General features: G+C 40.2%; 3 protein-coding genes across 7 annotated transcripts in view; all 3 read right to left on the reverse strand.

Annotated features, from left to right (window-relative positions):
• LOC111568805 (myosin-10-like) overlaps positions 1-6,191 on the reverse strand; it is a 67,644-nt gene extending 61,453 nt beyond the window's left edge. For 2 of the 5 annotated variants that reach the window (XM_055005246.1, XM_055005244.1), the window contains exons 1-2: positions 6,030-6,191; positions 3,895-4,272 (exon numbers count right to left, since the gene is read on the reverse strand). In XM_055005246.1, the coding sequence (XP_054861221.1) occupies positions 3,895-4,239 (345 nt within the window). In that variant the 5' untranslated portion in view covers positions 4,240-4,272; positions 6,030-6,191. Of the gene's footprint in view, positions 1-3,894; positions 4,273-5,823; positions 5,845-6,029 lie in introns of those variants that run through there. The other 3 variants (XM_055005248.1, XM_055005247.1, XM_055005245.1) reach the window with 2 other exon arrangements.
• Positions 6,192-8,608: 2,417 nt separating this feature from the next.
• ddx47 (DEAD (Asp-Glu-Ala-Asp) box polypeptide 47) lies at positions 8,609-18,220 on the reverse strand. Its single transcript, XM_023270610.3, has 12 exons — positions 18,063-18,220; positions 17,782-17,875; positions 15,726-15,914; positions 15,567-15,638; positions 14,660-14,778; positions 14,441-14,512; positions 14,116-14,232; positions 12,817-12,963; positions 10,565-10,702; positions 10,394-10,464; positions 9,791-9,920; positions 8,609-8,986 (listed from the first exon to the last, which is right to left on the reverse strand). Exons 1-12 carry the CDS (start codon positions 18,186-18,188, stop codon positions 8,813-8,815), a joined length of 1,449 nt encoding a protein of 482 aa, XP_023126378.2. The 5' UTR covers positions 18,189-18,220; the 3' UTR covers positions 8,609-8,812.
• Positions 18,221-18,810: 590 nt separating this feature from the next.
• On the reverse strand, positions 18,811-25,130 carry LOC111568797 (WW domain-binding protein 11). The gene is made up of 12 exons (XM_023270609.3): positions 24,952-25,130; positions 24,271-24,357; positions 24,114-24,145; positions 23,906-23,999; positions 23,517-23,713; positions 23,067-23,200; positions 22,792-22,958; positions 22,419-22,652; positions 22,023-22,148; positions 21,635-21,916; positions 20,461-20,646; positions 18,811-20,016 (listed from the first exon to the last, which is right to left on the reverse strand). The coding sequence occupies exons 2-12, from the start codon at positions 24,332-24,334 to the stop codon at positions 19,331-19,333; spliced, it is 2,202 nt and encodes a 733-aa protein (XP_023126377.2). The 5' UTR covers positions 24,335-24,357; positions 24,952-25,130; the 3' UTR covers positions 18,811-19,330.
• Positions 25,131-26,648: the final 1,518 nt, after the last annotated feature.

Raw genomic sequence — 26,648 nt, forward strand, 5'->3', positions numbered from 1 at the left:
AAGTGAGTCAGGAAAGAGGGGAGAATTAGAGGGAGTGTGGGAAAAGGAATAGAGCTGGTGAAGACAGGACAGACAGTGAGCAGCAACAGAGCTGAAGTGGGCGGCAGGAGACAGACAGACGGACGGTCTTTTTGCCATGGAAGAATGCTGAGGCTTTCTGACAGCTGAGGCTTATCTAACAACACAAAGGGCCGCTTGTAGCCCTGCTAGTGTGGCGATGCCTGGTGTGTAAGCGCTGCGGCTAGCCTGTGACTCACCAACTTACAGATAGAAAGCTGCTACAATAAATGAGCTGGCCCTAAAGGCTGCCTGACTTCACACGGATGGGAAAAGAGACACACAATGAGGCAGCGTAGGGTAGAAAAATCACACACAGACCAGGGGCTTAATGAAGAATAAAAGGTGGGCGATTGCAATTAACAGAAAAGCTATGAGTACAACAAATGCGTGATCAAACCTTTGCTAATATCACTGAATATACTGGATATTGAAGTATCAGTAAGTAGGATTTTTTTGTTCATAGCGTTCTTCACAAATGATGTGAGTTCGGCAGGTGCCTAGTCTATTCCTCCAGATTAAAATGTATCTTCAAAGGTTCCACAGTTTAATTCAGCTGTCTAGGTCTGTTGTCAAGTGGTTGTCAACCATTATTGCTTTGTTAGGGTTGATACTGATTCCAATCATGAGTAACCAAGGAGACTGATAACCAATGTTTGCAACTGCCATAAACGTGCAGTAAAAATTCTAAACTTGGTGTCAAATTTAAGGGTAACGCAACCTCCAATCCAAGAATTCATTGATTTTTCTTTGTTAATTCATGCCTTACATGTGTTCAATCACATCAATCTCTCAGTGCTGTTAGGGTATTATAATATAATTTGCCTTTATTTGTCACAAATACTTTACAGCACTGTGAAATGTTGCTTTTCGCTTATCCCAATCGGGGTCAGAGCACAGGGTCAGCCCCCATCAGCGCCCCTGGAGCAGGAAGGGTTAAGGGCCTTGCTCAAGGGCCCGACAGTGGCCGCATCGGGGTTTGAACCACTGACCTTCTGATCAATAGTCCATTTTTTCCATTAAGAATTGCTACTAAACATAACAATATTAAAAGTCAGAAACATGCTGAATATTGATTCAGCCCTGAATCACCCCTATTGACAAGTAAATTAACCCTTTGATGCACAACATGGGTCAAAAGATACCCATATGGTATCTTTTGACCCATGTTGTGCATCAAAATGATAAGTAAGTGACATCAAACCTGTCAGCTGGAACATTAAATGAGTGATCCAATTCTATTTTCCATGGTGATATACTGTATGCCATATAGTTAGAAAACACAGTTGGAATGTGGATCTTGATTTAAATCCATCTATCTGCCGGTCTCTATATTAAAAAATGGCCTATTATTTTTGTTCTAATTACGAAGGGACATAAAGTACAAAGCCCCTTTTATATCTGAAAATGAGTGTGTGAGCTATGGACTACAGTGAGCATGCCCTGTAAAGCCAAACCCATAAAAAGATTTTATAGGTTTACAGAAAGAATTGCAATGGACTGGCCTCAACTTCTGCCTTGAAGATCTATGATGATCACGATACAATTCCGTTATAGAAGTCTTCCTAATAAGCTCACTTAAGAGCACAGCCTGGGGGAGGCTTTATATTATGTCTGCAGCAGATGTAGCACAGCTCTGGGGGGTTACTCAAATAAACTGGAAAAGGTTTAGAACTTAGGGGGTTTCTTCTTCTGAGAGTGAGCTGAACGGGGAAAATTCTCTTCCTGATAGAAAACCAACACGGCCAGACACATGTTTTCAATTTCTCTCAGGCAAGGAGACAATTAACAAACTCCAAAGCCAACTCTTAACCCAAAAAAAGCAGAAACCATGACACTATGGTATTAGAGAGAAATCGAAGAGGAACATAGTAGGGAGCTGGTGGAATGGCAAATAAATTTAAGCCATATGAGAAATCGCTAAGATGTTTTCCTCCATTTTAGTATTCACAAATTATAATCTTACCATCACACACTTGAAATGTGCTGCACTAACAAATAGTGACTTCATCACAGAGTCAGTGGTGAGCTTTTATCATGTCTAGCGAGAAGGATAAGTGCAACGACTTGCCCTGTAGTCTCCAAACCAGAGTCTCTCAGGTGATAACTAACCCATATTCTATTCCTGGAAAACATGTCACTAAATGGGTCGAGATCACAAAAAGAACACCACAGAGCAGCTCCATCTGTAGTGAAATTAGATTATGGGGACAGAAGCAATGCAGCAGATCACTATAAACTTTGGCCATGAGAAAGTCAGATGTGCAAAATCAGTATTAGGAGATTAGACAACAAATCTTACTGTCCCTAATGACAAAGTAAATGTAAACACAGAGGCATGTTTGGGAGCATTTCCACATTAAAACTGCAGTGTATTGATGACAGTCTCAAAAACATGGATTCAGACTTCCAAGGATTCAAACATAACAAAGCTAACAAACCAATCCTACCAGCTTGCAGGACAAGGCTTCTGGATCATTATTCTTCTTCAGAACACGCGACTGAATTACTCTAACAGTAACTAATATTGGCAATTTGAGTAGTTTTACAGTGTTTGAGCAGACAGCTAGTGGGAAGGGGTGAGAGGAGGGGACTTAATAGATTTGCACATTCAAAACGTGTAAAGTTGCATCTAAGCAATTTTGTGCAATGAAAGAATTATTTTCATAGAAAAAAAAACTCTAAAAATGTACCTTGGATAAACAGAGAGGAGTTTTTATGACTTTAATGACACTAAAGGGGGGCTTTAAAATATTTACATATGTTCACCCTGTGTTTTTGGTTGTAGATATTAGAATATAACAACATTTCTGCTGCTTTGAAACATCTGGTGTGCAAACAGCAGCTTTAAAAATACTTCATGGGCATATTAGAGTTGCAATGATTGATCAGTTGATGGATTAGTTGTCGACTATTAAATTGATCTCCAACTATTTTGACAATTCACTAATGGGTTGGAGGAACTTTTTAAGGAACAAAAAAGTCTAAGTTCTCTGGTTACAGCTTCTTTAACTGGAATATTTTCTGGTTTCTTTCCTCCTTTATGATGGTAAACTGAGGATTTTGGACAAAAGAAGTAAATTTGGGATGTCATCTTGTGCTTTGAGAGACTGCATTTTCTAGATCAAACAACCAATCGATTAATCAAGAAGTTAAGCAACAGCTTATTCAATGTTAGTAGCAGTCATAGGGTATGTGTCATCAGGAGTTGAAGCAAAAACAAAAAGTGACAAAATGACTCCCTGTTCGCGTACATTTTGTGCCAAATGTGTTTAGTCTTACACTGTAGAACTGACACAGATGAGGGAGAGGGGTCAGGCTGTCTCTGTGATCAAACAAGGCCCACCAGTAGGAGAACGGAACAAGACAAACAAACTGAAAGCAGCAGTGTTTATGGAAGAGGTCTGCCTTTTGCAGAGGTAAGAGAGAAGCCATGGGGGAGGTAACAATCTGTAACCCAGAGGCACTAAGGAGAGGAGATCTGGAACTGGTTAAATGATTCAAGAGATATGCCAGTCATTCTGTGTGCATTTATGTGTGCGTGCTTCTGTGGTCAGGAGTCATTTAGGATTCCAAAAAGTCCAATCCCTTCTTCTTCCCCAAACAAAGCCTGACAAATATCAGATCTCACTTTCACAGAAAAGTGCAAAAGACAGATGGCTAAAAATTAAACGACGACATGCATGGAAGTGAAATACGAGCCATGATTTTGTAATTAACCTGGGACTCTCTGCAAACCAGGGGATCTCTGAGTTTAAAGGTTAATCATTCTCCACTGTGGAGAAGTGTAACTGTTATGAAAACAGGTTTGGAAGCTTCCATGTCTAAGCCACTCACATATATGAGTCCAGAGTAGTAGCGGTCCTTCAGGTTGTGCAGCACAGACGCCTCATTCAGGCAGGTGAGCTCCGCCATGTCCTCCACCTTGCTGAACTTGGGCGGGTTCATCTTCTGGATGTCGTCCTTGTTGATGACCACCTTCTTACCGTTCTCTGCCAGTTCCACCAACACCTCCTCGCCACGCTCCTCCCGGATGCTGGCCGCCTCAAAGCCATGGCGCTCAGATGGGACCCACACCAGCTTCTTGGCCGTCCAGTCAGCCTGCGTGGCCGGGTTGTAAACCACAGCCCGGTCCACAAACAGGTACCGCTCTGGGTCCTCTTGCCCACTCCGATGAGACATCTTATCTAGGTTTTACCAGAGCAACGTGGCCACCTAGAACAGACAGTTCAGACAATTAGTGACCAAGATATTACATGCGGGCTACAAATCGTCATGGCAAGGATGCACATCTAAGGTATTCTTTATTAGACTTTTACATCTGACCTTCTGTGATCACTGGAGACTCAGTCAAGGGTGATGGGTTTCATCTTTAGTTCATCATAATTACAGTATTTATACTATATTGTTGCATTCAAGCCAAGGGGTGACCACTGCCACACAATCAATAGTAAACCCAATTTTTGGATCCAAACTTTTCTCTACAGCTGTTGTTCTCATGAAGATTGTTTGTTTTTTTTAACAACACAACCACCGCTCATCCCACCACATACAACCCAGTATTTCTGACCAACTATAAAATGTTCAATGTAGATTGTGACAAATTTTGTCGCAACTCAAAAATTCCATATTATCAGACAGTAATAAAATGCATTTGTTTACACAAAGAATGTGTTTTTGTGATGTTGGTTTAGCCGTGGATTTAGCTGAAGCTCTTGTACAAACTTTTAAAGACTGTGGGGATGAAACCTACTTTGAAGAGATTGGGAATCAAGCACTGAACAATGAAGACTGACCCAGAATCTGCAGCCAAAGGAAAGAAACTTAAGGCTGGATGGACACTGTGTGATGCCTCAACTTGTTGGGTGTCCTGAGCAGAACAAGGACATTTGACATAAGTGTCTGTAGTTTAAATAGTAATTATCTTATGAGCGGATGCAGGTTTTAATCAATTGAATATCATATAATACAGCTAGATATACTGTATGAGTTCTCATGTTCCTCAACATAGCCTCCAAAAACAAGTAGTAAGAGTGAGCGATTACAAAAATTGTAATATCTGGCCTACAGTTTTAATGAAAAAAGTATAAGAAGACATTAGTGCCACCCAACTGTGGATAATGGTCTCACCCATATAATAACTGTCTGCCTGACTATACATCTTTAATAAATATATGACAAGTCACATTACAAACAGCCATGACAGAAAACATGACAGTATGCCACCAGCTCAGAGCGTGGGGATAAAATAGAACTTACAATGACATCTTTTTAAGCCAGTACACCTGATATTCTGCATGACTTTTCATTGAACCGGTCTGCATAACAATAATACGCATACTGCGCAGCTACAGCGCACATCAAACGGGACGGAGCGACGTCGTGATGGCACATTTATCAAATCCCTGTCGTGCCTCTAGAGAAAATAACCCACTTTAACGCCTCATTCACATATTATGACTGTTTAGAAAACTTGCTGCTGGAGTCCTGCTTATAAATACCGGGCTAATATCCGCGGTAATGAAGCTGCGCAACTGGCAGAGCTAGCTAATGTAAAGTAGGTGTGCTGTAATATGGTAAACACTAGCTTAAAAAAAGTCCAGTTAGCATCCGGAGAGCCACCGTTAGGACAACAAACAGCTTCAGAGAGGCAATATTTGACATGTTTTTATCATTAACTAAATAAAATTGTACTCGAAAATCTAGCACAACACAGAACAATAACAATTATTGTTGTAAAATGAGTTTAAATGTGACGTTACTAACATTAAAATAGGTGGAAAACGTCCATAAAGGCACGCGCTGCGGGGTACATTACATCAATATTTAAGTTGTGAAAGTCGGAGCCTGCGAAACGACTGTGGTCAAAGTTAGTCCTCCATCCTCTCTCCTGGTCTAACGCATTCACCATTCATCTCCATCCCTGTCTCTCTCTCTCTCTCTGTGTGTGTCTGCATTAGTAATAAAGTCACCTGGTGTTGTGAGCGAAGCAGCAGTCAGATCCCTGTGTTCAACCAAACACTCCGAGCTCCCCCTCAAGCGAACCCTGTATGCAACGAGCTGCCACACACAATTGAAATGCAGGCATGTATTTGGGCTTCGGTATGCACCACCACAGCCGCTGTGCTGCCTCTACACTGGGGCCCCTCCTAAACCCAGCGCACTGGACCGCTGCTGCTGCTCCCGCCTACGACGCACCTAGAAGCGGATCGTGCAGATCAATGCGCCGCACTGTCACACCATCAGATGACCCACCTGAGGGGATAAATCTGAGGGTGTTTCTGCTGATGCTTCAGGAGATGTTTTCTGATTCACGAATAAGGACAATGATGAGTATTTTTTATTAGGATGTTGTGCTGTGTTGGACCCCTCTTTACATCTATCCCACAAATATCTAGGCATTGCACACTCCCACTAGATGCAGCCTACAGACAATTGGGCTCTCACTTTGCGGTCTTTCTCTCCCCTTCTCCATCATTGGCTGGAACAAACCAACCCCCCAATTTGCTGCAAACCAATAAAAAAGTCGCTATTGCAACTGTTGCACAAAACATCCAAAATAACTTGCATTAGGAGTCGGACTAAACAGTTGTGTAGCTGTATGAAAATCAATGATCAGGGAGGCTAATCAGAAAAAAAGACTTCAGTTTGCTAGGTAGCATAAAGATTGAACTCTGAAGCAATGGAAGAAGGTCATGTGGTCTGATGAGTCCAGATTTACCCTGTTCCAAAGTGATGGGGGCATCAGGGTAAGAAGAGAGGCAGATGAAGTGATGTACTCATCATGTCTAGTGTCTACCAGCCTGTGGGGGTTAGAGTTATGATCTGGGGTTGGTCAGGTTCAGCAACGTTATGTTCCCAAACAATGAGGTCAGCTGACTGACTACCTGAATATACTGAATGACCACGTCTTTCCATCAATGGAGTTTTTCTTCCCTGATGGTCATGGACATGTTCCAAGATGACAATGTCAGGATTCATGGGGCTCACAGTGAGAATGAGTGGATCAGGGAGCATGAGATGGATTGTCCTCCACAGAGTCCAGGCCTCAGCCCCATTGAGAATCTTTGGGTTGTTCTGGAGAAGACTTTGGTCCAACTCTCCCATCATCAATATGAGATCTTGGCAGAAAATTAATGCATCTCGGGACAGATATAAATGCTGTGATATTGCAAAAACTTACTGAAATGATGCCACAGCGAATGTGTGCTGTTTTCAAAGCTAAAGGTGGTCCAACGAAATATTAGAGTGCGTAACTTTTTTTTTTTTTTTTTTACAACAGCAAACCTTTCCCGGTTTTGGACACATGGGCTGTTTCTATCTGCATCATGGCTCCGCACACAAAAGAATTGCCAGAAGTACTGAAAAATACCAAGTGAGACTTCACAATGATGGAAGCAAATACAGGAAGACAGGTGATGAAACTAAAAAGCAGTGGAAACACAACTGCAGCAGTAATCAGAAGATACAGAACAAGAGATAGTACCACTTATCAGAAGCCAAGAAGAGTGCACCATTGGCACAGTAAAGTTCTGGAAAACAGGCAGGCAAGTGCTTCAGACTTTGCAAAGTGGTTCTCAATGGAAATCAAAGCTTCTGTGACAGCTCAGATGTTGAGGAAAACAATGTATAACAATAGTCTCTGTGGATGAAGTCCAACAATAAGAACCTGCTGGCTGTTTGGCACAACACTGCAAAACTAAACTTGAACAAGAAGCCTGATAAATATTGGGAGCGCATTCTTTGGTCCGACAAGACCAAGATAAGTTTGTTGGGCTCTGATGGGGTCCTACATGTTTGGTGTGAACCTTGGCCAGGACTACCACACTGGATGGATAGTCCTGGTATTAAAGCACAGTGATGGGAGGAGAATCATATGGAGCTGATATTTATGGATGGCACCATGAACGTTTGTGGATATACCAAAATACTGTCTGACAAGATGCCTCCCAGTCTGCAGAAGCTTGGCAGGAGAGGAATATTCCAGCATGACAATAATCCAAAGCACACTGCCAAAATCACACAATAGTTTCCAAAGAAGAAAAAGTGAAAACTATGACTTGGACAAGTGTGTTGCCAGACTGAAATCCAACAGAACACCTCTGAGGCCCTGTAAAGAAAGAGAACGGTAGAGCAAAACAACCACTCCAAAGAGCAGCTAAGATAAAGTGTCTCTGAAGAATGGAAGGACATCAAATTTGAGAGTTGAATCTCATTAATTACTGAGATACTGATAGTGACTTCCTACTGTGAGAGCCTGTATTTTTCATTTCATAAGCCTAAACTGTTGTTTTAATTTGACATAAGAGCAGACATCCAAGTGTTTAATTTAGCAGCAATTACTGAGGAGATGCACTTCAGAATTGGTTTATATTTAAATGACATTGCACAGGGGTGTACTCCATTCTGTTGCATACTAAATTAAATAATCACTTCAGTACCTCTGCTGTAAGCTGAAACATCTCCCTCTTGTGTCTGAAAGCAACAACAGCAGCATTTTTAACTCCACATAACTCATGCGATCATTCATCACCTCGCCACAAACATGAGCTTTGGGTTTTACAGTGGTGTTTTATTACAAATGGAAAAAAAAATCACATACAGAAGTTGGGAAAGCATGTTTTCTGTAATTAAATAGTCATTTACGTCCGTACTAAAGAATGGAAAGCATGCTGCCATAATCCTGTTTTACATCAAAAACAGGAAAAGGGATCATATGTTGGCATTGTTGGCGTTGTGTACAATCTATTAAAGTTCAGCGTCCTCCCCTCCAGGCAGCTCCGCCTCGCTTCTTCCCTCCTCCTCCTCCTCTTCCTCCACCTGGTCCTCCTTTAACCTTCTTCCTCACTCCACTTGCTTGTTCTGTGTCATCGTCGTCTCCGTCTCCTCCTTTGGGCCTTTTCCTTTTCTCACCTTGTTCCTTCATTTCCTAAGGTGAAAAATCATTTTATATATATATATATATATATATATATATATATATATATATATATATATATATATATATATATATATATATATATATATATATATATGTATATATGTATATATGTGTATATGTGTATATATATATATATATATATATATGTATATATGTATATATGTATATATATATATATATATATATATATATATATATATATATATATATATATATATATATATATGTATGTATGTATGTATGTATGTATCAACAGTTAAATATAGCTATTTTCTCACAATTTATACTTTACTTTTAGCTATTTTAATTACTCTGCTAAGGAAGCCGAGTCCCGGTGGAGTTATGTGACGATCAACGTCTGTCTGTCTGTCTGTCTGTCTGTCTGTCTGTCTGTCTGTCTGTCTGTCTGTCTGTCTGTCTGTCTGTCTGTCTGTCTGTCTGTCTGTCTGTCAGCAACATTACTCAAAAACGGATTAACAGATTTGGATGAAATTTTCAGGGAAGGTCAGAAATGACACAAGGACCACCTCATTAGATTTTGGCAGTGATACGGCTTATAGACTGGATCTGAGGATCTGTTCAGGATTTCTCCATCATTGCGAGATAGCGTCATGGCGTCGCTGTAACCATGACAACAAGTGAACACTACATCAGCTGCCTGCTGTCGATCACATGATTGCGATCCTACTAAAAATCCACAGTTGCGGACTTATCCATGAGAAATCATGCAAGGAACGTTTCTTTAGGGTTGCAATACATTGAGAAAAGTGATCATACAGCAAAGTGACTTACCAGTCTGGCAAACCTCTGTGCCTCGCTCACTCTCTCCACCAGCATCATCACTTCTTCTTCTTGCGTGGGGAAGGCAGGAAGTTTCTTCCCAATTAAGGTTTCAATTCGCTGGAAAAGCTCCACGTCATACCTGAAACGAGTGAAAGTAAGTTATAATGATAATAATAACTTTATTTATATAGCACCTTAAGAACAGCAATCCCAAGGTGCTCTGACAATTTGACAATCAAGCCAGACATAAGGAGACAAGTCAGAGCAGCTAATTAAAATAAATAGTAAAAAATTATAATAAGCTAAATGAATAATTAGCTAGATTAGCACGTATATCAAAAGAAGGAACCAGCCGTTTAAAAATTGAAGAATAAGATTGAATGTTAAAAGTTAGAAATTAAAAATCCAAAAAATTGAAAAAAATAAAATAAAAAAAAAACAGAAATAAGTTCTCTGTTATCCACTTGGAGCAAAAACAACACATCAGAAGAAAAATATCTCAAACAAGCACCAAAGGAAGTTTAACACTGAGAAAAAAATGAGACAAAAATGAAGTGAGGATGATCCAGTAAAAAGTTCTGTGGTTGGCGAAAATAAACAGGCCTTTCTTACTGGGTGACAAAAGTGATGGATTTCCCAGACCTCCCCGCTCTGGCTGTTCGGCCAACTCTGTGGATGTAGTCCTGTGAGGGAAGCCAGATCCAGAGATGAATACAAATCATATCAGCGAAGCAAACGAAATCATCAAACACACCAGCAACGTGAACGTCTGCGCCTCAGTACCTTGGAATGAGTGGGGATGTCGTAATTGATTACGCAGTCGACATGAGGAATGTCCAGTCCTCTGGAGGCCACATCTGTTGCCAGCAGCACAGATCGAGACTTGGACTTGAACTTGTTCAGAGCTCCAAGACGTTTGTTCTGAACAAAAGAGGGAGGAAGATTCAGACAGTAAATACAGCATTACATAGACAGCAGAAAGACCCTGTTAAAAACTATTCAGCAGTGAAGGAAATGCTGCCTCAAAAGCTTAATATACACTATCGTAAAAAGTTTGGGGTCACTTAGAAATGTCTTTGATGGCTTATTTTTTTGCTCATGATATTCCAGGGCTGGCCTGAACCCCGAATAGCAATTTTTGGGCTCCGGATATTCGGCCCCGATTAATGACAAATATCCGAATATTCAGATCGGTTCTTAACGTCCGACGTGGGGAGGTCTGTGGCGGAGGAATCCCAATATTCGGATCTCAAAATAAATATTCAGATACCACTGTAATGACCGAAAATCCAGATATTCGGGTCCAACCCTACTTCCAGCATATAAAAGGCTTCCTGACTAAGAACTGCTTTGGAAATTTTGAAATAGGAAATATTTATACATTGTTTTTGTGTCAATATTTACTCAATTTACATACAGCATATCTCACAGATACTCTATGCTGATGTTTGGGCCTAACACTTGTTCATCTGTGAGGCTGAATCATATACACTACCGTTCAAAAGTTTGGGGTCACTTAGAAATGTCCTTGTTTTTGAAAGAAGAACAGTTTTTTTTTCAATGAAGATAACATTAAATTAATCAGTCAAGACACTGTTAATGTGGTAAATGACTATTCTAGCTGGAAATTTTTAATGGAATATCTCCATAGGGGTACAGAGGAACATTTCCAGGAACCATCACTCCTGTGTTCTAGTGCTACATTGTGTTGGTGTTGAAAGGCTGATCGATAATTAGAAAACCCTTGTGCAGTTATGTTAGCATGTGAATAAAAGCGTCAGTTTTCATGGAAAACATGAAATCCCCCAGATGACCCCAACCTTTTGAACAGAAGTGTAGTATGTGAGACTCTGTGTACCTACAACATATAATCAGATCAGTAATAAGCTATTAATCACTTTAAAAATAAACAATAACAATGCAGAATAGCTTGGCTGTACCAGCATGTGCACAACACTCTGCGCTTTTATGGCAGATTTGATGTGAAAAATAAGTACTGCTGTTTGGCCCAACACCAGCCAAAGCTATTCAACACACACACACTGCCTAAAAAGAGACTGAGTGAAAGGATAATTGGTATTTTTTTTCGTAAACCATCAATTCTGAGGATGTTAAGTAGGACTGTAGTGCCCAGTCAGCTGTACTGTCATCTGAACAAGTCCTTTCTGGTGGGACAACCATCAGTGTTGTCCACATCGATAGTCTTCCTGTATTAAATCAGTATTTTCTAACTTCAGAAACAGTAGCTTGCATATCACAGCTTAACACCAGTATGACATATAAAATAAAAACAGTCTGTTGTTATCATTTTAGTAGAAAATACCCAGGTTAAAATCACTTAGTATGCTAAAAATACTTCGTTTTTATGCTGATTTTTAAGTAAATTAGGCTAATATGGCTAGCAGGTAGAGTGCGTGCTAACTTACAGACAACCTACTGTTTGTTTTTTATTTTCCCCGCAATCAATTAATTGGTTAAAGAGTACTGTAGGGACAACCAATGACTTCTTTAGTTGACTACATCGTTAAAGTAAGGATCTTATTCTGACTATATATTCTGACAGAAATTGGGTAACATCGACTAGAAATTGCTTCAAAATGAGGTTTATCTGCATATGGTAAACTGAAAACTGTGATGGTGACTTACTGACATTGGCTAATGTCTCTAATTTAATTTTTACTTACATAAATGTACATGAAAATTATATAATATTTTTAAAGTGATAGTCTGTGCCACAGAATCCTGTTTATACCGATGCAATAACAAAAAGTCTTCTGAATGAAGACCAGCAGAGATGATTAAGCATCATCAACATTTTTATCAGTTTTATCAAAAATGTGTGAACAATGAAAAACACAGCATGTAAATATGCGCTTGTGCAACAGAGAACCATTATAAAACGTGTTTATAAATGCTGCTGACTAATACTAAGAGCTCATAGGACAAATGTTTACACTCCAGACAGTGAGTGTGTGTGAGGGAACCCTGTGAGAACAATGTGTGTCTTTGACATGTTTGATACTGTGAAGCTCTACCTGACTCATCTGTCCATGAAGAGGGATGGCAGTGATGCCGAGGTTCCTCAACAACAGCGCCACCCGCTGGGCATTGTTACACGTGCTGCAGAAAATGATGAAAGAGTTACCGGCCAGCTCATTCAGGATGGACACCAGGTAACAGTCCTGCAGAAAAAACAGACACAAGCACAAAACAGGGATTGAAATTTCAGCACACTTCAACAGACAGTGCTTAAAAATGTTTCCTGAGCTGTAAACTAAATTACATGTCTCTACTGTGATAAAAGGCATCAACGCTGCTTCAACACCATTTCAGTCATGGAAAAAATGATTAAACCGCCCTTGTTTTGTTGTTCATTTTAATTCCTGGTACAACTAAAGGTACATTTGTTTGGACAAATATAATGATAACAACAAAACTAGCTCATAAGAGTTTAATTTAAGAGCTGATATCTAGACATTGTTCATAGTTTTCTTGATAATAACCAACGTCACTCTGACATTGTACTGCCAAAAACAGTGCTTTTATTCATTCCATGTTTTCTTTTCTGTCTGTTTTAGTCACATGATACACACAGGAGTTAGTACTTGATTGCATAACCATTATTTCTGAGGACAAGGGTGGTCTAATCATTTTTCCCATGACTGTAGATATGATCAATATTTAGTGCAGAGCAGCAGTTCAGTGACTGCTGGTTGACATGTCGTCTTAAAAGGCATTTCAGTTTCTGTTTTATAAATGTTCCATTGTCAAAACAGCAGAAACAGAACAATATGTAAATATGAACAGTGTTATTGGGAATTTGGCTGCATTACAATATAGTATATGTGAGCACAGAGAGCAGGAGAGACACAGAAAGTTGTGTTTAAGTTGCTCTATTGCACAAAAGGCAACATAAAAAAATACAGTAACAAAAAACTGCACTTATTTTCAAACATATGCTGAATGTGACACATCAAACACAAGTACTTTAGTTCCTGGGGTTACTGTGGCTCTAAATGATACTTCCTAAGATCATCACGGTTGTCCACCACACTATATTCAAATTCTGTCTTACTCTCCATTTTCCTCTGGCCTGTTGATGTCACTGAGTAACTCCTGCCTCAAACACATCCACATCCTGCTCTTCCTCAGCTTCTTGCACTCTTTATGGTATTTTCAAAGTTATGCAGCAGGTGGAAATACACTCAGAGCTGGAGGTAAAGCTACACTTTAATAATAAATAGCATTATAAGGTGGTGTAGTTCTCACACACAGAGGACAAACAGCCTGCAGCTCAGATATTCTACCACTAAAAGTGTCTGTGTGTCGCCTACCTTGTACTTGGACGGTATAAAGACGTAGTACTGCTGCAGTTTGTCTACTGTGGAGTATTTTGTAGAAACTGCACACTTCACAGGATCTTTCAAGGCTGCTCTCTGTAGTTTCTGGACCTGGAAACAAATAAGAAAAAACATCAGTGCAAGTCAACAACACATCAGCTGCAATGTTGTAGTGAAACTCTAGTGTTTTTTTTTTTTTTTTTTTTACCTATTAACCTGTAGCACTAGAGCAAAACAAAGAAGCACTATAAACACCAGGACTAGCATGCTGTATCAGCTAGGCTTGATTAAAAGCATCCTCTGATGAGTGTTTGTTTACCTTTTTGGTCATGGTGGCAGAGAACAAGAAGGTCCGTCTGTCTCTGGGAATCACCTTTAAGATTTTATCCACCTGCAAAACAACGAAAATATTCTCAGAGGAAAACAGAACATACAAGTAATGAGCTTGTTTGTATTAGTTAGTTGGTAACTGGTGCACTGACTGAAGGTAAGATGACTTCTTGCAGGTTTGACTTCCTGACAGTCTCTGGCTACAAACCTCAGTCTCAAAGTCCATGTTGAGGATTCTGTCGGCTTCGTCCATCACCAGGAACTTCAGAGCTCGTAGGGAGAAGCCCTTCGTGTTCTCCAGGTGATCTATCAACCGACCAGGTGTGGCTGGAAACACATTTGATTAATTTAATTATATTAATGCTTAATATGCCCAATTAAGCAAGAGGAACTACCAGTCAGAGATAGAAAAGTCCCCCAGAATACAATAAAACGAATTCAATACAGCACCTAACGGGTAATGAGCAGGGCTAACCCTACGGGAAAGAAAAACACCCGAACAAGACAGGAGAAAAGATAAGAAAAATCTGATATGGAGACAAATTTTGAACGAGATGAAAATGGAGGCGGAGACGCAAGGTTACTTGAGATGCTAACGCTCTACAAAGGTTTGTCTGACAATCGGCGAGCTCAAACTAGACATGAAAAACAACCTCATGTTATCCAAAGATGAGCTCAACGGAAACTTCAGACAGGAATTTAACACTTTTAGGGATGGATAATAAACTCAAGGCAAACAATGATGAACCACAGGACCAGAGGAAAAGTATTAACGAGGCTCAAACGTGCATAAACAACTTCGAGACGTGGAGCATGGAAGTCAACAAAGCCCTGCTTGAAAAAAAAAAAAACACAATAATTTATCTTGCATTAAATGTTGGTTAGATGAAATAGTCTCTTATGGTATGTAAAAATCTACTACCGGACATGATTTGTATAGACCCCAAAAAAGAAAAAAAGAATGACAATACATGAACTAAATACAATTACTAAAGATACAACTATCACCACACCGGGTCATCACAATGAGAAACACATAATGCATTAAGTGACTGTTAATCTGCTACTGATTACGACACCCATTGTTTAAGTTGAAGATTTAGCAACTGTCTTACCAATGACAACGTGTGGTTTCTTCGCCAACACCAGCGACTGGGACATCATATCGATTCCACCAACTACTACAGCTGCAACCGAAGGGAGACGAGTTATTAGGAAAGAGCCTTAGGGAGTCTGCATCAATGCAAAACTGCTAACTTTTGATGGATACGTACCGCACTTAACACCGATGCTGGAGCCCAGGGCCTCAAACTGCTCTGAGATCTGAAACGCTAACTCCCTGGTGGGGGTGAGGACGAGGGTATGAAGCCTCTGGGGTGAAGCCAGCAGTGACTGGAGGATAGGCAGAGCAAAGGCACCAGTCTTTCCAGAACCAGTCTCTGCCAGGCCAATGACATCCTTTCCTGCAGTTCAAGGAGAAAGAACAAACAAAGACACTGACATACTTTTCATTTAACCACATTTATTTGACAGCTATAGATAACCTGACCTCTTTTAGCTGTTTATCTGCAGCATCGGCTTCATGTCTGAATGAGCGCCGTGGTCGCTTTTCTGTAAAATTTACAACAGCAATCTAACCATTTTGGACCTCGTAACATTTTCGGTGTTATTTTAAACAAAGCACAAATCTGAACTGCATACAGTCAAATTAACAGATACACAGGAGACATTCGTGGAGATGTGTGAAGCAATTTAAGTAGGGCTTCTTCCACATTTCAGAAATAATTTTGATCCAAAAACATCAGAGTCAAAGATTGAGATTGCCTGTTAAAAACCATTAAACATGGTTCTCATTCGCTTTGCTCTACTCTTTCACATTTATTAAAAATGAAAATACTCATGAAAATAAAACTTTACTGAGATAAAGACAGAGTCTGTAACAGGTCAGATTATTGAGAGTCACTAATAGCAATTGTAATCCGAGTTTTGACAAAACACTAACAGGAGATGAAGTTTAGTTTGTTGGTTTCAACTGTTTGTAGGAGTCTTTCCAGTAAGTTAAATAAATATCTACTGCAGGATCCATATTAGCATCTCCAAAGTTGCGTGCATTTACTGTATGCACATGAAACAAACAGAGGTACCTTCATTAATTAAATACAGTCACATTTTTCCCCAGCATGAAGACACGATGGATCAGGATCTTACAGCAAGTCACACTGTACTTTTCTTCACCTCAGACAGGTGAGGTGTCAGTTTATCAGCTGCAGTTAAATCACTTTGTTTATCCTCCGATTGAGTCCTGAGCTCCAGCACAGCTGTTGAGATATTTTTATTTTATGGTGGTAACGCAGTAGTTAGGTTACCTTCACACATGGACAGAATTTTCAGTGTTTAGGAAATCAGAAATGTTGTAGACTACTGTGAGTTTGATTAGCTGCTAGTAGTTCAGATTTAGTTGTTTGTTTATTAGGGCATTATTATGCATTATATATCACTTAATGTTCTACACAATCATTGTACTGCAACTCTGTCCACTAGGAATGTCTGAATGACAGAATGTCGTCACTTTAACCGATTGATTTAACAGCAATATTAAATGTCTAACAAGGGCTCTTCTTACTTTGCTGATTAAATGCAGAATAAGTTTATACATACCAAACACCCTTATTAACAGATATATCTGATCCAAAACTTTGATTTTGAAGACAACTAAAAAATCATGCACACTGTTGTCCACAAAAAATATAAAAGTATAAGAGTATGATGTTCTGTTACATATTAAAGCTCCTTAACCCTGTAAAACGCACTGTTACAGAAATACATCAGTTTTATTTTTTTAAATATTATTTTCTATTTTATAGATAGATAAACATTATTTTTGCTATTTTTTTCTATATTTGTTTTTTTTGTTTTGTTTTTTTGTTTTATTTTTTTCTATATTTAGGTTGACATATTATTATTATTTGTTTTATTTTTGCTCATTTTTTGCTATATTTGGGTTCATATATAGGTCCACTGCAGCCAGTTTGATTGCAATGCAGCTTACATATAAATATATCAGTGTTACTAATAAACTATATCATAATATAATACTGATAGAGCCTGTTCTGCTGTATAACGATATGAAGTTAACATAGCTGATAATACTTCTGAGGTTTTCTTTTTTAGAACTTTGTACTAGTAATGGAGAACTGTTCCAGTGACATTTCTAGTTTAACCTCAGTAAAATCAAAGCAGGTTTGAACCATGAGGTGCACAGAAATCAACATTGCTCACAAAGCATCTTTACTGAGATCAGCTGAATCATATAGTTAAAGGTAATCTCACCTTGCAGAGCGACCGGTATCGCTTCCACCTGGATCTTTGTTGGACTCTTCCATCCCAGCTGATCACAAGCCTCACAAAGGACCTCAGTGACACCCTGTTGGAGAGAGTCACAACATCATGAAAACGGAGCCTAATGCTGTGCTACCAAACTGACATCTTTCGACGTTGACAGAGCAGTAGAATGGTGTTTACATAAGATACTAGCTTAAGTTAGCTAACTCCAGCTGCGCGTTCATTTTACTAAAACAGTTTCTCTACTTCGCTCTGTGAGATAAACCTACCAGGTCCTTGAAGGTCTTCGCTGTCTCATCGTTTTCAGCGCCATTAACGTGACTGTTATCATCACCACTACTCGAACCTTCGATTATTTCATCTGTGTTTTGCTTCACGCTTTCCTCGTCCGCCATGCTTTTCTCCCCAACGTGTCGTCAGCCCCGCATTGCGCAGATGCGGAAACGTGTGCAAAGTAGAGCCGCAATGGATACTGGGAGTCGTAGTTTTTTTTTTTTTTTTTTAAAGGATACAAGCGTTTCTCAATATTTATCAGGACACAACTACTGCTTCGCTGAAATGAATGAATAAGGGCTTCCATAGTTTGCAATACCACTGTCATGTGCAATACTGCTATTTTTATAATTAGTACTTCTTTATATTTTGGTTTATTTTTATTTTTGTTCTACATTTCCTAAATGTTTGCACTTACTTTGCTGCTGTAACACTGCAAATTTCCCCAGTACGTGATCAATAAAGGCTTATCTTGTCATATAGACATTTTCACCATAAAGTGATGCAGAAAAACACAAACTGGTGCACAATATTTCGTTATTATGCATGAAAATTAAGTGTTTTGCACAATTTCCTGCAGGAGGTGCTCAGAACTCATGCTTAATGTGTTCCCCCAAATGTTAAAAACAAACCTAAACCCATGAGTAATAACCGTTAGGATGCTGTTTCCCAGACAGAAACAATGCATCGGTCTATACTGTTGGTGTAGTCTATTACACATCACACTGAAACTGGAGGTACAAACCGTTTTGAAGTATTTATTCAGCCGCAGGTCAAACAGTTTCAGACACGTATTTCATCATTGGTTGACAAACCTTCTACAACTTTGTTTTGATGTATAGATCACCAATATAATAAACAATGAAATCAATCATACAAAATCGGCTAGAAGAAAAACACAACTTAAGGGTAAAAAACACAATATACTAGATGACAATAAGCAGTTCTGTGCAGAGCATACTGTTCTTTTAATCACAAGTTGCCTAAAGGAAGTAACAACCAATCTAAATGTTTCAGTTTTACATATATAATCAAATTCACATTCTTTTTGATAGAACAAACAGTAGTCCAGATGAAATGTAGATGAGCCTGCTGAGACCAGTGCCGAAGATGGATCTGCTTTTTGTCGACTTGCTAAAAAGAAACTGATCTAGCTGAGTGCCTTGAAGACGGCGAGCTCTATAACTCTGCACAGAAAATACAAACTACACTCCTGTTGTTTAGAGTGCCCCACCAAACAGTTCTGCTGTCACCCTCCGGAGTCTCAGAGGAGTCCCTCCATTTCCCTCATAAAGGCTTCATACACCTGGTCTTTAGTCTTCATGTTGGGCTGAGACACAGCACCCATCTGGGCTGGGTTGGCCAAGCCCATCGACGCAGCTGCTGCCTGCTGTTTCTGCCACTGGCCTCCACCCACACCTTCATCTCCCCTCCTTCCTCCAACACCACCCACTGCTTTCTCCATGGGCCCGGGTGCTGCCCCTGGCATTGCTCCGCCCTTGTCCCTTCGCACCCTCAGTGCTGTGGGCACAAAGCGGGTGACCTCCGCCTTTGGGTTGATAATTTGAGGTTTGGCAGAGATGGTAGCTCCACCAGAGCCAGCACCTGCTGCCAGGCTGCCTCCAGCGGCTGCGACAGAAGTAATATTGGCGCGTTTTTCGATGGTAGCGTGATGGTGGCCGGGGGGGTTGCTGCCAGGATTTGCACCCGAGGAGGCGGCAGCTGTCCCAGGGGGAGGGGGCATCTGCATGACACCAGGCCGCATGGGCATAGCTGGGGGTGGCAGGTTGTTCTGTGAACCGTCCTGGCTGGATCCCGAGCCTTTTTGCCGCTGCACAATGTTGGGAGGAGCACTGAGAACGTTGGAGTTGAGAGGTGGGGGGAAGAGAGAGAGTGGTGGGGCAAGGGGCCTGGGGGGGCCTCCTGCTCTTGGGGGAGGAGGTGGGATACCTGTAAGAAGTAAAAAATTTGAAATATATGCAACATTCCTCCACACCACTCCATAGTATGAAAACAAAGTATGTTTACATATATTTAATGATGCATAAATATCTATTTTCACTGCCTTAGTTTGCTTTTGATTGCAACTGAGCAGTAAAGACATTTAAAATAAACATTCAGTTTCCAGGAATGTTGTTTGACAAAAGCACTATGTCATCTTCCCAGCACATGTTCATGTGTTCACCATAACATGCACTGTACATTACTGTATACACACACACACACACACACACACACACACATACACATACACATACACATACACATACACACACACACACACACACACACACACACACACACACACACACACACACACACACACACACACACAGAGGAATACACATGCAACACAGATGTGTGCCTTCACGGTGTTCATGTACATGTGCCTACCTGGTGGTGCTGGGGGAGGTAATCGGGGAGGTGGTCCCCGTGGTGGTGGGCCTGGTGGAAGGCCAGGTGGGGGGCCTGGTGGAGGACCGGGTGGTCGACCTGGTGGGGGGCCAGGAGGCAGAAGACGCGGCATCGGACCCCTCATTCCTCCAGGCATACCAGGAGGTCTCAAGAATGGAGGAGCACCTAAAGATCGTGGAACATATCATCTTAATGACGCATATTTACGTGAGTACAACCAGCTAATCCTCTGAAGGTTACGCTTTTTGTTTTTTTTCCCGTTCCTTCAGGGTGTAAAATAGCTGCTTTTCTTTACTTGTCTTCAAACTTAGATCTCCCAAAGTACCAAAGAGTTATTAATACTGTTGTTTACCTGCTTGTAGTCCATGCTTCTTTATCCATACTCATCTACATCACCAAGTAACATCTGTATAATGTCTGTTTGGTCCCTAAGCAAAGAAGAAGAAGCTGACTTGCAATCCACCATTATTTCATTGTTAGAGCCCCTTATACTCATACTACGCCTCTGTCTCGATACTCAGACAACCAGAGTTACGGCACGTAACCAGCGATGCCCCTAATTTAACAGGCCAAGTACTTAGGCTACAGTACAAGTGCTGAACAACAACAATGAGCAACAGTGGAGAAGTTCATACTGCTGGTCTCTGAGTAATCCAGTCTATATCAGATGACATCTATGGACTACCACAATATGAGAAATAATGCTTGGTGAACCACTTCGTTTGACATGGATAAGCTGCAGTGAGCTTATTTAACGAGGGGATTGGTACTTGCAGTTATTTCTTTGCTTATTCTATATCACAGCAGCCACAGCAACTAAGCTGAAATAATGTTGCACACCTGAAGTGCTCTCAAGTGCTCCCAGCTAGGCAATTTCTGAAGAGTGTCAGCCATTTGTAGCTGCCAAAACATGCTTTGGTAGACACTTAACAGTAAATAAATAGGAGCTAAAAGGTACTGCAGTAGACAAGAGGGCGGGGAGAGGTGGTAGCGATGCACTGTACAAGAAAAATAATGTGATTTTGGACAACAAAGCAAACAAACATACTCACAAAATAAAATATAACAACAACAAATAACAGATACAGGCAATCATTCGATCCCAGTGTCGAGATGAAACATAGTAATCGAGCTGATAAATGTTGTAACGAACCTGGTGGGGGGCCAGGAGGCGGGCCAGAGGGCGGACCAGGAGGCCTCATTGGAGGGGCTGGTGGTGGACCCAGCGGTGGCGGGCCACTCATCGGTGGACCTTGCATGTGTGGCGGACCTTGTTGTCCAACAGCCCCAGCAGGAGGAGGAAGACGCTGATTGGCCATAATGTGGGCCTGGCTGTCCCCTGGCGGTCCCCTGTCCTCGATGTCAGAGCTGTCCGATTCATCTGTGTATTCCTCCTCTACTTCTTCTTCTTCCTCCTCTTCAGGAATTGACTGACCTGAATGAAAATAATATTAATAGCAATGTTAGACACGCTTATCATTAATAGAATAGAAAATAAGGTGCACCAGCTATAGTGCAGTGACACTGCTACAGTACAATACCTGCCATCCTTAACATCATGGCCTGCAGAGGGGTGATGGCCTTGGTCTTCTTCACCAACCTCTTTTTCTTCCTCTTTCCTTCACGAGGTCCCTCTGAAGGCATATCGGCAAAACGTACACTGCGACCTAAAGTAGACAGATGATAATGAATTATAATATTGGTGCTATATTAGAAGAAAAGTTCAACCCTCTTTATGTTCTTATAAAATTCTTTCGGTTTCTATAGAGCAGAGCATCAACCAGAATACACATTTGTCCACAGTAATACAAAGTCCACCTGAATGTAACAACGAAAACCACATAACTAGAAACAGAAGCCAATAGCGCATAAAATTATTTGAATTTCAAGGTAACAAGTTATGCTAAAATATGCTAGAGCATTTCTGAAACACTCACCAGCATGTCGGTCATTTCTGTCCCTGTCCTCCTCTCTTTCTCTGTCATCATCCTGCCTGTCCACACGCATCCTCTGGTCATCTCCTCCTTCATCTCTCTCTTCTTCACTGTCCTCCTCAGAGTCGCTGTCATCATCGTCCACATCATCCCGATCTCTGTCGCTATCACTGCCGCTTTCCCGATCTCTTCCCAAATCCATTGCAGAGTCTTTGTCTAAACCAGGAATGGAGGGCTCTGACGAAGCAGAAAACAAGAATAAGAGCAACAGTCAGAGATATGTTTATATATATATATATACTAACAAGAGCTAATTCTTAAATTCTCAAAAGAATATTAGCATTCAGAATCGTTAAAGAAACTGAGGGCACAGCACCTGCATCTGTGCCATAAGCTCTTCGAGAAGGGATTCCATACAGTGCCAGGACCTGTGGAGGTGGAGGCCCAGGCGGTGGTCCAGGGGGCTTCTTCCCTGGAGGTAGACGTGGAACACCTGGCACTGTTGCCAACACTGGTCCAGAGGATGCTGACAGAGGTCCTTTACTAAGGGATACATAAAAACAAAATTACCTCAGTGGCACAGTAACATCTAGAGTATCATATACAAAGTTTAACTGCTGAAACATTTAATATTCGACGGATGATGCTTACCCAAAAGTGGAGTTCTTCTTTAGAATAGAGGGAGGCTGAGCCCCTGGTAACGGGATGTCCTGGATGTGGATGTTGGATGGGGCGTGAGGCATATCTGGTAAAGGGATACTGTCAACCTCCACTGACTCCGCATTCTGAAAAGAGGAAATAGCAGACCTAAGACAGAGAGACACTACAAAGACTGAAAAGCATAACAGTTCTGAAGCTCAAAGTCCTGTACAGACTTCAAAAGACACAATTAATTTGGTGCTTCAGAGTAACTCTTTTCCAGACATTCATAATAATGTTTCAGTCTTAGTGGATCAAGATTAAAAGAAACCTTTGTATTAAAAACAAACTGGCCTCTACGAGGTTTATATATGCAATCAAATTAATTTTCATATTACTTCATCTCAGTCCAAAAAGAGGCAAACAAGTTTAGTAAGAATTGGAATCTAAAAACAAACACACCTTGACTGAATCAAAATAAAGAGCAAGCTGCCCTCGTTTGGTCTCATAGTCCAATTCCAGTTTGCGTAGCTCCTTGTAGGTGTCCGGATTCTCTCTCTCATATAGACGGACAATGCGTTCAAATGTCTCGCGTAACTTCTTCCTTTTGTCCCTCAATACCTTCTCATTCAGTAAGGGCTGCTGCACTGGGTTGAACTCTGTTAGATAAGTTCATAAAAATAGTTTTTTCTTTTGAAAATGCAGCGAATTACTGGAAAATTACAAACACTGTGGACTTTTATTCTAAATAAATGAGTAGTTAACTGATCCAAAAACTGTGAAGTTCATGCATCTTTAAATATAGTACGACTATCTTCAATATAAAAACTTCACAAACTCAGCCCCCTCACCCATCTCATCCAGCTTCTCCATGTCTCTGATGATCTGTCTGGGGTCCTTCATCTTTAGCACTGCTGCTCTCACCATCATTCTCTGTTTCTTGTTCTAAAAGATGTATGCACAAATGCAGAACAATGTCAGAAAAATATAAAAAATATGTTGTAATTCCAACAAAAGAGGAAATTAAAAGCCACTGTCATGTTTTCAGACCATTCCTACCTTTTTCAACTCCCTTTTCCTTGCCTCCTTTCCTGTGAAGTGGGAAAAGAACAAAAATGCAGTTGTTATAAATCGATACATTGGTAGACTGATAATTCCTCTGGTGTTACACAGTCTCAGCGGTAGAGAAATCAACTCTGATGGGGTCTGTACTTACTGGCCTGGTCGGTGGGGTTCATAAACTTCCCACTCTTGGTGGAGGAGGTTGAACGTCGCCCCATTGTTGCAGTGCGTCTCCTTCACCCTGTCAAAATATTATAATGCCAACAATGACAGGGGTGACACAAATTACATTAGTCATCTACGTACACTAAAATTCTGAGCACATTTTCAGTTAACATCTTGACTTCTTTAACAATTCAGGGATGTTTCTAGCAAAAACGTCAAATTATCTTAAAGAGATTAACAGGCTCCATTTTTCTAACTTCACAGGTGACATTTTCATGGTTAACTAAGTCATTAGTACATCCATTTAACACGATGGTTGTGTTATTGGTTGGACTGTGGTAATTTAGAGATATAAAACTGTAGCAACGCGCGGAGTGAATGAGGAGCGTAAAAGTTAGCGATTTCCAGCTAACACGTTAACAAAGTTGCATGATTTTAAAGCAAATAAAGTCAAACTAACATCTCTATCTGTTACATATAGGGCAGTCAAACTCTGCGGATGCTTTCAGGAGTTAGCAAATATTACAAGCCGGTAAATTAGACCCTCTATGTAACATCATGCAGGTCATGAAGCATTTCTTTGGTGAGTTAGCTGCTAACGTTAGCCTGCACTTGTAGCTAGGCCCGCGTTAGCACCGACAGCAGCTCAGAGAGGCAAGATTCACTTTACCTTTTATTCAAGAAAACCTCACAGAGAACAGCGCCCTGTAGACGCACCCCTGGGTGCTAAAGAGCAAAGCAAAGCGTATGGTTTAAGTCCTGTGAAGGAAAATCCAAAGCCTTGAGGACTGAAGGCGCACCGACTCCGTTAGCCGTTCGCCATGTTTACTGCCGCGAGCAGGAGCGGAAAGGCGAATTTGACGTCATCAAAACGTGTAACCGGTGATCCGCCTGAAACAATTTACAAAAAACGAATAATAATAATAATAATAATAATAATAATAATAATAATAATAATAATAATAATAATAATAATACGTTTAATTTGTATAGCGCTTTTCAAAACACTCAAACACACTTGACAGGATTACATATAAAACCAGCAAACATTAAAACAAAGGAGCATCATAAAACACATCATGGGAAGTAGAATGTTTAGTATTTTTTTAAAACTTCATTGTCTTTATATCATGATGGTGCAGTGGTCTTCCTAGCTGCTTAGTTAGGTACATAGGCACATAGACCGTGTAAGAACTCAAACTATAAGCTACCACAAACGACCAGCAAGTGGCAGCATTTAAGTTAAAAACAGATAAAGAGAAGGCAATGAAAAAAATGCAAAAAAAGGAGAAAGAAATAAAAAAGCGAAATTTAACCAGGAAATTTGCAAAAATAAAAGTAATTAACACAAACACAATAAAATATATATAAATAAATGAATAGGAAAACGGTCCGTGTACCTTCCGTTCATTCAATTTCCAATTTTGATACGCAAATCGGAAAACAAAAAAAACAGGCATTTTTTTTCAATATATGTAGCAGATTTTAAAACAAACAAGAGCCGTTTTTCATTAAAATATAGCCATAAAATTGGATTTTGTGTTGTTTTCCTATTGTGTATTTTTATATTCCCAGATAAATACAAAGAATCCAATCTATGTTAATCCAAAACGCAAAAATGTCGGGATATCTGTATTATTACAAGGTGAACCGGAAGCAGTAATTTAGCTTCTCTTCCGCGATTAGCACGTCTTTAGCACAACAGAAGGTTCGGTTGGCAGGAGTCTGAAGACTGGACGAGATGGTTAGTGATGGCTGATCGAGGCTTTGTTGAAGCTTCGACACTTCATTCAAAACATTACTCGAGGCCTCAATGACACACAGTGCTCGAGTAGGACATCTAGTGGTCAATAATATGAAGTGCAATCAAGACGTGGTCGTTGGTTCATGGATTGTTTTGGATTTGATTCGCCATGCACACATTCCTGTTTGACTACACTAGATGATTGTATGGGTTGTAGTGGACACAAAAATAATATTACTAGTAATAATAATGACAATAACTATTGAAGAGCACGTTTCTTATTTCCCATGTTTGTCTGTATCCCTATATACTCTTGCTTATATTCTGTGTTATGAAACATTTAAACGGTGCTGCTACATTCATGAGATGCTCTACAAATACAGACTGATGTCATTTTCACATGAGGCTGGTGCAAATAAAGATTTTATGGATTATTATGGATTTTGGCAAAGTATGTCTTGGGGTTTATTGGTAAAGAGGTCAGTAAAGAGGGTGTGCTTATGTAACTGGTTATGAGGTTTTATTGAGAAATAATTTATCAACAGTTTTGGGACCACTGTTCCCTCTAAGCTGCGCGCGATACTTTTTTTTTTTTTTTGCGCATTTATCATCTATTTTTTTTT

Source organism: Amphiprion ocellaris, chromosome 19 (genome assembly GCF_022539595.1).
Source record: "Amphiprion ocellaris isolate individual 3 ecotype Okinawa chromosome 19, ASM2253959v1, whole genome shotgun sequence".
NCBI lineage: Eukaryota > Metazoa > Chordata > Actinopteri > Pomacentridae > Amphiprion > Amphiprion ocellaris.

Excerpts from the sequence above, each read along its gene's own strand:
- ddx47 (XM_023270610.3), bottom strand. The coding sequence starts at position 18,188 with ATGGCGGACGAGGAAAGCGTGAAGCAAAACACAGATGAAATAATCGAA. Across the intron at positions 14,513-14,659 it reads ACATGGACTTTGAGACTGAG|GTGGATAAAATCTTAAAGGT; the intron begins GTTTGTAGCCAG and ends GTTGTTTTGCAG. Across the intron at positions 8,987-9,790 it reads CACAGAGGTTTGCCAGACTG|GAAATGAAGGAACAAGGTGA; the intron begins GTAAGTCACTTT and ends TTTTCACCTTAG.
- LOC111568797 (XM_023270609.3), bottom strand. The coding sequence starts at position 24,334 with ATGGGGCGACGTTCAACCTCCTCCACCAAGAGTGGGAAGTTTATGAAC. Across the intron at positions 24,146-24,270 it reads GAACCCCACCGACCAGGCCA|GAAAGGAGGCAAGGAAAAGG; the intron begins GTAAGTACAGAC and ends CCCACTTCACAG. Across the intron at positions 22,959-23,066 it reads AAGAAGAACTCCACTTTTGG|TAAAGGACCTCTGTCAGCAT; the intron begins GTAAGCATCATC and ends TGTATCCCTTAG.